Genomic DNA, 11,624 nt, shown 5'->3' on the forward strand with positions numbered 1-11,624 from the left:
GGTCCGCGCTGGGCGCCCGGGGAGCAGAGCCAGAGGTGGCCGGCTGCTCGTGGGAGTGGTGTGGCCGGTGTGGAACAGCTCCAGAAAAGGAATTTGACACTCTTGTAATAAGCAAATAACCACCCGCCAGCTGAGGCTCGGTGCTGTAGTTGGAGGGAGCTCCTGGGTCAGCCCGGGTCCTGGAAAAGGTCTGTGGCTGGGCTGGGATTGTCAGGACGTCTGGGTCCTAGAGGGTCGGTTTGATCAGGGCCTTGCTTTGCTGCCGGGGTCAGTCTGTGGCTGTTTTCAGGAGAGCGTGTTGGGAATCTCGGATCTGTGTTCTTTATTGCTTTTGGTCCATGTTCCAGAATGGAAATGAACTGTTCTGTGGAAATAGTGATAGATCCTGCAGTCATCTGTGTTGCCCAGCTGCTAGCCTGCATAAAAAATGGTTTTGGGTACATTTGGCAATCTTGCATGAATTTCCCCCCTAGAAAGAATTGCTTTGGGAAGATGCCAGGTCATCCTGAAGGCTGTGAGGGTTGAATCAGTGTTTCACTCCTCAGAATCTCTGCTGGTAACTTCAGGGAAATACCATTTTGCTTCCAATCAGAAGATTTGTCCTGCTCTAGCTAAAACTTCTCCTGGCAGAGCAGCTGTTGCTTGCTGTTCACAGAGATACTTGTCCTTGTGGGGTGGTGTGGTTGGTGTCACATCTCCTTGTCTGTCTTCAACTTCTCTGGGCAGCCCAACCCCATCTGGCGTCACACTGAAGTGATGCTGTGCAGAGGCACCTTCCCAGGGACACAGGATCCATGGAGTTTGTGGGAGATAAAGATTCTGGCTTCTTAGCAGATGATTTGTCCAGTTTCATACCAGGCTTTGTTTTATAAAGTCTGATGCCAATACCCTCTCTGGTTGTGTTTCCATGTTTACTCCTCTGTGAAGAGCTCAGGTGTAGGTGGTCCAGCAGCTCCACTGTGTTATGCAGCTTGTGGTTTTGATGGGCTCAGGGCTTGTGCCTGTGATGTAACAGCCCGTAGGTGGAGAGGCATGTGGTGGTGATATTTATACTGGTTGGTGTGTTTCTGCCAGGGCGGCTGGTTCTTGCTCATGGCAGCTCTCGAGCTGTTACAGACCTTTGTGTTCTTTCCCCAGTGGGAAGAAATCAGTGGTGTGGATGAGAATTACAAGCCGATACGCACGTACCAGGTCTGCAATGTGATGGAGCCAAACCAGAACAACTGGCTGCAGACGGGCTGGATTGCCAGGCGTGACGGCCAGAGGATCTTCATCGAGCTGAAGTTCACTCTGCGGGACTGCAACAGCATCCCTGGCATGACAGGCACCTGCAGGGAGACCTTTAATCTGTACTACATTGAGTCTGACTCCGACCTGGGCCGTAGTGTCCATGAGAGCAAGCACACCAAGATTGACACCATTGCAGCTGACGAGAGCTTCACGCAGGGGGACCTGGGGGAGCGTAAGATGAAGCTGAACACTGAGCTGAGGGAGATCGGGCACCTGAGCAAGAGAGGCTTCCACCTGGGCTTCCAGGACGTGGGTGCCTGTGTGGCACTGGTCTCTGTGCGGGTCTATTACAAGAAGTGCCTGGCCACAGTGCAGAACTTGGCCGTGTTCCCGGACACAGTGGCAGAAACAGCCTTCGCCACTTTGGTGGAAGTTAAGGGCACTTGTGTCGCTCACGCCGAGGTGGAGGTGGACAATCCCCCCAGGATGCACTGCAGCACAGAGGGCGAGTGGCTGGTCCCCATCGGGAAGTGCGCGTGTGGTCCCGGCTTTGAGGAGAAGGATGGGGGATGCAGAGGTAAAAGTGGCTGTGTCCTCTGGTGGTTTTTATCTGTGTCAGTCCATGTTGCTGCCAGACTGCTCTGGTCTGGCTGGTGCCTGAGCACAGCTCAGACAAGTGGAATTGCCTGTTGTCAGCAGTATGATTCTCTCAGCTGGTTGCAGCTCCCCAGCTCACAGCCAGACCGTGATGTGCAGGGTGGCAATGGGGTAAATGTGGCACGTTGCTGGGAGCTGCTCTGCAGCACAGCCTGGCTGGGCAGAAGTGCCAGAGCTCTGAGTGCCGTTAGGCGTCTCCCACAGCTTTATCTGTAGCTGTAAAATTACTCTAGAACATTAATATACCCATTGTCATGTAGACAGCTTAATAATTCTGTGACTTCACAGGTCACAAGGTTACGTTTAATGACAGCTGTAAAAATGGATATAACCTCTGCCTTAACGGGGATCGCCTCCAATGCACCTGGTGCTGTGATCACTTTGATCTCAATTTCAAAGGCAGGCGAGAGCCAGGCATGGGATCAGCCCTGAGAGTTTTCTTCAGTAAGATATGCCTGAAAACACCCTTCCCTGCCTGTGCCTGGTGTCCAGGTGTCCTCAGACCTCTGCCTTTGCCCCTAGTAGAAAACGGTTTGAGGAAATTGGCTAAATGAGTCCCAAACAGGTATAGTTCCTGTGTGCAGGCCGTGTGGTGCAGAAGGGGAGTGAGCTTTTCCAGGAGCTACTTGAGACTTTTCAGATCTAAATGGTACCAACTGTGCCTCCTTCCCCAGCATGTGGAAGCCTTTCCCAGCACTGTGGGCAGTGGCTCTTTGCTCACTGCCCTCCTTAAGGAGACCTTATTAAAACTATTGGGTTGAAATCTCAGTGCTGTGTGTTGCTTCAGTGGCTGCGTGGCAGCTGGCCATGCTTTCCCCATCTGTTTGGAGTGGGAATTTACATAGCGAGTCCCAGAAGGCTTTTCCTAATGTTTCAGGTTTCTCTGTGTTGAGTTTAAATAATTCATATTCTCTGAGGAAAAATATTTGAAGTAATTTAATGGACATAATTGAGTTTTTCCCTCCTCTCACAGAAGCAGGTCATTAGTCACTCTCTGCAGAGCAGTGTCTGATGTCTGGTCAAATATCAGAAAATAGTTTTTAAGGGTTGAAAGTTTTTTGTTTTTCTTAGAGCCTTGCATTAGCATAGCACTAAGTGAAGAAGTCTGAAAGATTTCTGATGAAAGCATCCAGGGCTGTGGACATTCTTAACAAGGACAAAATCCCTTGAGCTGCAGGCAGGTAAATACAGTGGGAGTTTGGGGATGTTCAGACAGCTGGGTAGTGGCACAGCACATCTGGCTGCACCGCCATGGTCCCCTGGTGGTGGGTCTGGGGAGCTCAGCAGGTGCAAGTTTGCTGGATCCTTCCTGCCTGTGAAACTTCTTGGCCACAGTCTCTGTCACAGCTCTTGTGGCCGTAAGAGGCTGATCCCTGAACTTGTTCAAAGACCACTTTGGGGACCAGGCACAGCCCAGGGGCTGTCCCCCATCCCACAGCAGGGTGGCTGGTGGTTCTCCAGGCTGTCTCTAGTGCCCATTCGCAGCTCCTGGTCCTCTCCCTTGCCCTTCAGTCTTCATTGAGGACTTTCTGGCTGTGCCTGCAGCACGGGATGTGCTGGTGTCTGAAATCACTCAAGACCATTTGAACCGATATCCCCGAAACCCTGATTCCAGTGCTGAACTCATCCTGCTTGGATCCTCACACTGAAATTAGGAGAGGTGAAAAAAGACTAAAAGGCTTTATGGCACTAATTACTGCTGCAAGAAGGCTGAGCTGCTCTGCTGGCCACCCCTCTGTGTAGACCCCTTCTCTGAGGGTCCTGCACGTGCCTGAGGGGCAGCCATGGGCTGCAGCCTCCAAGGGATCACTGGGGCCACGGTGCAAAGGCAGCAACCGCTGGGATGGAACTGGGCAGCCTGAGCAGCTGCATAATGTCTGCTCACAGATGAGAGGAGAGGTTCTGTCACTGTAAATACATTTAGACTGCTTTTCCTGTCTAATACGTATCTCCAGCCAGGTGCTGGGCTGCACTTACTCTGATCTCAAAACTGATTCCCAGCAGAGGCGTGGCAGACCAGCGAGAAGTCCTGCTGTGCTGTGGCTGCTCACCTGTCCATCCGTACTTTGTTTTCAGGAGACTTCTCAGCACTGATATCTTTTTACCCTTAATTTTACCAGACCTGTGCTGTGGCCCTGTTGTGCTGTTTACTTTGTGTTGCATTGCAATAGCTTTTGTGTAAATGAAACCATGATGTGGAGGATATGTCTGACATTTGCTATAAAATTGTCTCTTTCGGCTTCATCTTTTCCATCCAATGCCTTGTAATATCTGCAAGGAGAATTTCAACAAAGTCCAAGGTTAATATTTACCAGCCGGATTTGCTGCAAATGAGACAACTTCAACCAGACGTTGAATTAATATGATGGAGACCAGTTTCCAAAAATAGCTGTCAGCCACTCTTCTTTGACAGAAACGTAAATTTGTGCTGTAGCTAAGTTTCCTTCTTAATTTATTTCCCTCCACTCTGACAGCAGCAGTGCAGCTGGCTCTGTGTTGTGCCAGGGAAATGCCCCATGCCATGCTCTCCCCACAGCCCCTCCAGTGAAGGCACCAGTCCACGCCAATGAGAAAAGGGTGGTCTTTGCTAATGGTAACTGCTGGTGATGCAGCAGGTAATGCACATTGGACACTGAGCAGGAAGCAAGAAATGGCCTTTCTGACCTACTGTGGGGTTCCAAAGTGGTCTGCTGGAAAGTGAAGGACACTGAGCTGCAATTCTGCTCTGCTCATCAAGTTGGGTGCGTGAATAATGGCTGTAATTTCTTGATGAATCTAACACTGTGTGTAGTGTAATTACACTTTATGGCAGCTTATAGTCTTTGCTGTTAATGAGGAGATGAGACTTGTGACAGCACGGTCTGGATTCTGATGTGGCCTGTGTTGTTGCTGTTTTCCTAACCTGTTACCAGCCCCCCACAGTAAATCCTTGTGGAGCTGTGTCCTGGCTGGCACTCTGGGGTGCTGCAGTTCCCATGGGATTGGCACTGGTGGGTGCTCACCCTCCTCTCACAGCCTCTGGCCGTGCCTCTGCCACCTCTCCTGGCTCCTCCCTCTGCTCCTATCTAATGCACATCACCCTTGCAGTCACTTCAGCTCTTATCCTGGCCCTCTGAGCAGGGACAACTTCCCTTGTAGCAGATTGTGCCTTGCTACAGATATCTCAGGAAAGTCAATATTATCTTTCCTCTCCTTGGCTTCTTGAATAGTAGGGGAAGAAATGGGTAAGAAAAGCCTTTGAGAAGATCATCCTGCCTGTTGTGAGTAGCAGGTTTGTGGCAAAACTGCAGATGTAAATGCTGTGAAATAGGAGTAGATTCTTCATTGCTGCCAGACATTACCTGAACATAAACTTGGTCAATGTTTTGAGCAAATTTTAAAGGAAATATTTCTGCAAAAAAGAGGATTTGGATGAAGTCCTTGATTTTTATTTAAGGGCAGAGCTACAATAGAGGATGTGCTTGCTTTTTAAAAACCTCAGTCTTTCCATTTGTGTCCGGTTGTAGCACCTCTTCAAGTCCTTGCCTTCTGCTGCTGAGAATCTCAAGCTGAGTGTATGGAGAGAAATTAATCTGGTGCTGGGCTGGTGCCTCTGGAGGTGATGGTGTCTCTTCTTCTGCCAGTGAATTGCAGACATTGACTTCAAAAAAAGAAAAAAAATTCCCAAAGCAGTGGCCTGGCCCTGAGAGCTCCTGACACCATCTTTCTCTCCATGACAGCAAGCTGTGAGCGAGGCTTGTGTCCTTGTGAGCCTCCAGGGCTGCGTGGCTGCCTGGTGCAAACAGCTTGAGGTGGGAGTGGGACGTGGTGCTGGTGTGGTGCCTCCTGTGTGCTGCATGTGTCCCATCATGTCACTACAGTGTCCTTAGGTGGCACATGAATAGTCTAATTGAAAGTTGAAGAAATTTAGGACAATAAATAACAATATTTTGTCATTTAATGCAAAGATACCTCCTGAAGCCTAATGTCTGCTTTTCTCTTTAAATACAGAGAAGATGAATCCAAATATACAGCGCTTGGGGCTTTTGATTTGTTTCATCTTTAATACATTAGCTTACAAACCTGGATGTGCTTCTGGAGTTTATTTTATCTTCTGACTGATGCTTGAGCATTATGCATAATAAGTTTATTTTTTCTCCTGGGACTCCATAAGTTGCACAAAGCACCAGGTTTTCTTCCCCGGCTGATGCAGCCGGCGATGTCGCGCAGCCTGCGGGGCTGGGGTGCGGGTTCAGCCTGGCACAGCGGGGCAGGGGATGGGGTAAATCTGTGCCTGCTGCTGAGGGAATGTATGCTGCAGTGTCCTTCCTGGGTTATGGTTTGGCTTTCTCTGCCCGGGCATTGTGTCCTAGCAGGGCTGCCTGCAGCTCCTCTGTGCCATGGGCAGAGGGGCCGTCTGAGGCACAGGGAGCTCTGAACTTGGAGCATCTGTCTCTGTGTGGCCCTGGTGCCTTATGGTGGCTGCTGCTTCCCATCAGTCATGCACATGAAACACCCGTTTAAAATATGCTACCTCTTCAGTCTCTTTTTGGAGTAATGATCAAGCTTGGAGATATTTATTATTTGGGGACTGCATATTATACTGATGTTTTACAATGTGTCTGAAATAATTATGGCTATGGAAATTGTGGCAGAGGCAGACACAAATTACTCTATGACACTTAATTTTAGAGGAAACTACTCAGAAAATTACTAGCATCACAATTTGTTTGCAGGATTCCTGTCAGGTTTAAGGTCATAGATTCCTGCCTGCTGGATGGACGTGCTGGATGTTCTGTTGAAATACAGGGAAATGGGCCTTGCCCTCGTGAAGGGCATTTGTGCGAGATAAAGTGCTTGCCAGGAGCAGGGTGTGCTGGGCAGCCTGTCCTTCCCGGGCAGGAATTTGGTGGATACATAGGGAACAAGAAGAGACAACAGTAATTGCGGGTGGCTCAGGGGATGTGGCTGCTTCAGTGTGTCCTTGAGGAACGTTTCTGCAGAAATAGCACCGAGGTCCTGTTCAGTGCTGCTGCAGCACTGAATTCAAGCAGATGCATTCTCTTAGATATTTCAAGACTGTCTCACTAAATATTCTTGGGTATTTAATTTTCTTATGGACTAAATCACTGAATTTAATTTCAGCTATTAAGGGCTCGTTGGAGATACAACAAGGTCTAGCCTCTAGACATAGGTTTTCATTTCAGTGCTCTTCAAATTATTTAACAAGGGCAAAAATTAGAGTAGCGTTGTCCTCAAGGTTTCAGAGATGCTGGGAACATGTTGGACTGTGGGCTGCCAAAAAGTATTATTGAAAACCAGGTACTAAAAAGGTTGGTGAAAGGCAATCTGCCTTTGAATTCTCTTGGGTGGTGCAGCCTGAAGGACCTGTCCTGGCAGGCAGAAGGTACTGAGGTGAGAGGAGCTGGAGACCTGATCCAGCACTTGCATTGATTGCTCCCTCACCCTGACTTTGTCCCTCTTGTCCCTGCATGGAGATTGGACACGATTTATTTCCCTCCCTTGCAGTGAGGCTCGTAACGGCCTCGCTCTCTGCCTGCAAAGTATTGATTACAGTTTTTGCAATAAGACAAGGCAAGATTGCAAACCCAGCGTGTACGGGGAAGACGGGAGCCTCTCTATTACCCAGGGACATTTGTTGACAAGGCTCTTTCATTAGCTCAATACACCACTAAAACTTTCTTCTGCTGGTGTGTTTTGCATAAGGTGCCCTGTCTGGTTTTGGGCAGCCTGTCCTTGCCTGCAGTGCACCCTGGCAGTGTTCTTCAGGGTACCTGCTCTACACTGATCCCTCTGCTCCTCCATGAGGCTTGCAGCCCTGTCCCTCCAGCTGCACTGGCCTGGAGCACCTCTCCTCTGATGTGTTGATGAAGTGTTTGAAACATGATCAACTGTGACTTGCTTGGCTTGATAATGGCCTCAAGATAGATGGAGGCTGGATGTGCCAGCCTGGTCTGGGGGGTGGTCAGCAGTAGCAATAGCTCCTGAGAGAGAAGTGTTGAGAACAGCTTCATATTTTGTAAGAACTATTGTAACAGTGAGTTTGCAGAGACACGAGAAATGGATGTCGTTGCAGAGCGTGGCAGCCTGTGTCATGGGGACTGCAGGCTCTGACCCCTCAGTGCTGGGACGGGTGTGCACAGACCCTCTGTGTGTCCAAGGTTGCATTAATCCCAGGAGCAGAGACCTCTGCTCTCTGTGCTCTGGGGTACAGCTGTGCCCCTCGGTGCTGGCTGCTGGTTGCCTCTGGATGCGGTCTTTCCTGGATAGTGTTTTTATGAATGCCTCCTTCAGCAGAGAAAATTTACACACAGTAGAAGCAGATGAACTTTGTCAAATACAATTTGAAGACAAAAAATGAAAAGGAATTGATTTTGGACTACAACCAAGTTGTAGTGTTAATTATAAATGACTGTATAGGCGTTTGGGTGAAGCTGCAGGCGTTATTGATTCGTGCCTGCACCCACGTGCCTCTTCCACTCTCTGCAGAAGTTCACAACGTGGAGAAGTCCAATAGTGCTCACGCAGGCAGCATCCTTCATGGGCTTTTGTGTTCTTTGAACATACTGCAAGGTTTGTGGGTCAACAGGCTAAGCTGAGAGAGTTTGGAGAGAGAGAGAAAAAAAAGCAGAACCCATCAAAAGCATGAAGACTAAATGCTGAGGAGGCTGTAAACACACCAACGAGCTCCAGTATGAAGAAAATTATTCCAGACAGCAAGGAGGGGTAAGCGTGGCTACGAGGGCGTTGCTGGAGCTCACTGCTGAGACAGCAAAAGCCTTCCACAGCCAGTGAGGGGTTCATCCTGGAATAGGATTCAGTTTTTGCTCTCATTTGGTTAAAAGCCAATAACTTTATTTGTATCTGTGGAAACCAACAGGCAGAGCATTTGCAGAAGAAAGCTGTGAATCCTTACAGGTCAACTTCTGCCTTTGGCTGTGTAGTCTGTGTGCTGGCAGGACCTCCAGAGACCCCAGTCCTGTTCTTGGTCTTATTTGTCTTGTGTGACTGTTCAAATTGAGCAGTTGTTCCATTTTCCTGTTTGTCACTTGGCTAGTGTTTCCATACTTCAAAAAGAAAACAAAGGTTAACTTAGGTGTTCAAGGTACAGTTGCAGTGATGGGTGTAAGTGCACACATAAAAGGCTGCTGACCTGCTGGTAAATACGACCAGGGTGATTAATAACTTCATTCTACTGCTGCATGCAAAATTTGGCAAAATCTTCACTTGAACAACAACTGCGATCAACCCTGGAGCTTACACAGCCTGTGTCCTGCAGGCAGGTTGTCCTATGTGATGTACTTAGAGAGTCACTTTTAATCACTGTTCATCCATTAACAAGATCAAGCTGCTCAAACTCTGACGCCCTTTTGCCGATTAATCAGGATCTCTTCTGCAGTTTTTTAAGCCAAAACGTGAACATGCAGCTAACTGTAGCTTAGCAAATGTTGAGATCCCTGGTGGTGAAGGAGCAGTTCCATCATCCTTGGAGCTGTGACTCTGAGTCTCTGGCCAAAAGGAAAGAGTCACTGGCGGAAAAATCTAGTTGGCAGCTTCATGGTACTATGAGATGGAGATGTCTGAACTGCTGGGGAGGAGAAATTAAAGCTGTTCCATGCCAGCTGAGTAGGAAATCATGCGTCGTTCAACTCTGCATCCTCAATTGCTCCTACTCTCCCTATGACACAGACTGGGCGTGAGAGGATGTTGTCCTCCCCTGGATAGAGCCATCCACTTGTCCAAGGAGCTGCAGCAGATGAGTCTGTAAGAGAAACCCTTCCCATGGGACATCGTGCCGGGTGATCTGCCAGGCTGCAGCACAAACCAGTGTTTCTTATTCTGCTGCGTGTTAGATTGTGTGTGCACAGTGTTGTATCACGGAGGGAACACGTGCTCTCTCTGTCAGTGGAATGGATAAGGTGTGCCTGGTGAGCAGGGAGTAGCTTGTGTGGCAGCAGTGGTGGAGCTGGAGAGAGGCCATGAATCTGTCTGACCATCCAGCTGCTTCTCTTTGGCTCTAGGATGATGTATTATTAAATTTTATTATTTCATATTTAAGTAGCAGTAGTACCAGAGGACAAGGGCTAGGATAGAAAATAGTGTACCAAAAAAAAGGTAATTTCATTCTGTAAATTGAGAGCTGTCAGATACCCAGAGCAAAAATGAACACTGCGAAGTTACAGGGACACCTAAACCAGCTGGGGACCAAGAAAAACACTGGTAGGATGAGGTGATGGAGGGTGGGAGTTTATCTGAGAAAAGAAATGGAGATACACACATGATGCATTGCATGTGCTGGGGTGCTTTTGTTCTTCTCAAGTGTAAGATTCAGACAAGCAAGAAACAAAATGAAGAAGTAAGCCCAGGGGCTGAGCTGTGCCTGGCACCTCCTGGTGCTCCCAAAGGTCCTGGTGCCTGTGTCCTGGGAAATGCTAAGAGAGGCTTTTCATATGGTTATTAACCACGTATACCTTCCAACAGGCACTTTGGTAAACTATTAGAAAAAAGGGAGGAACAGCATGAAAGATGGTTCTCATTGAAATTGTTCAATTTCCTACAGTGAGTTGTCAAATGTGTGTAACTGCCAGGCTTGTCTTTACCTCCGAGGAGCGGCGGCTGCACACCTGGGGTTTAGTGCTTGGGTCCCGTTGAGTTTGTAAACAAGATTGATTTTTCTGCTCTGCCTGACAGAGGGTGAGAACAGGATCTCATGCCCGTATTCAGGCTGTTAAGTAAGAAAAGCCAAAATCCCTGAGGTGTTGCTGCTCTTGGCTCTGCTGGGCTGCTGCCTGTTGGATGGAGGGACACAGACCTCAGCCATCGTGCTGCCGTCCCTCCGGTCGGTGCCTGCAGGGCACCGGGTTCCTCAGGGCCTTGTGGCAGGTGAAATAACCTCCACTCAAAAGCTCAGCCATTCTCAGCATCCCAGGGAAGGATTCTCTCCGCCCTGTGCTGTGTCTAGTGCTTTGTCCTCAGGTTACAGCCGTAGCTGCCAGTTTTATATCATGCTAAAAATTAATGAACCAGAGTGCACTGGAATAATGTGCTTTAAAAGGAATGGTCTCAGCAGCCAGCTCCTTAAAAATTATAAGAGAGGAGACTGTGTTAGTGGAGCTGTTCATCTAGGAACTTTACAAGTGATTAAGTTTAAATATTCAGGGAGCTGATGAAGGGACAGCAGACAGCAGCACCACATCAAGAAGATGAAGCAGCAATACATGAGTGCTTCTGTTTGGCTTGAAATCCAGCTGAGACCAAGTCCTGCTCCTCGGGCTGGCCCTGCTGTGGTCACCCCTCAGTGCAGAGGGGCTGCCATCCCAAGGGGACTGTGGCTGGCGAAAGATGTCCCAGGAAACAGGGAAATGCAGTCATAAAACATGTCCCCCATTCACTTCGGGGTCTTCTTCCCACAACTCCTTCTTTATCTTTTCAGCTTGCCTTCCTGGATTTTACAAGCTCTCCCTGAGTCTCCCTCTCTGCTCTCCTTGCCCTGAGCACAGCTTCACGCATGAGGAAGCCTCCACGTTCTGTTCCTGCCAGAAGAACTACTCCAGGTCCCCGTCGGACCCACCATCTGCCTCCTGCACGCGTACGTCTCGCTGACATGGCGGCACTTGGCGAGGGGAGGGGGATCCCGAGGCCACGTCTGCCCTGCCGTGCCAGGTCCCCAGGAGGCTCCCAGGGTGTCCTCATGCTGTGCCACCCCCGGGACCGCGCCTGGCGCGTGGGGGTCACGT

At 49.1% G+C, this 11,624-nt stretch overlaps 1 protein-coding gene across 1 annotated transcript in view; it reads left to right on the plus strand.

The window, feature by feature from the left end:
• Positions 1–11,624, plus strand: part of EPHA10 (EPH receptor A10) — a 32,220-nt gene that overhangs the window by 5,818 nt on the left and 14,778 nt on the right. The window contains exons 3-4 of the mRNA XM_009996695.1: positions 1,138–1,807; positions 11,321–11,476. Of these exons, the coding sequence (XP_009994997.1) occupies positions 1,138–1,807; positions 11,321–11,476 (826 nt within the window). The remainder of the gene's footprint in view (positions 1–1,137; positions 1,808–11,320; positions 11,477–11,624) is intronic.

Source organism: Chaetura pelagica, unplaced genomic scaffold (assembly GCF_000747805.2).
Source record: "Chaetura pelagica isolate M959 unplaced genomic scaffold, ChaPel_1.0 scaffold1064, whole genome shotgun sequence".
Lineage (NCBI taxonomy): Eukaryota > Metazoa > Chordata > Aves > Apodiformes > Apodidae > Chaetura > Chaetura pelagica.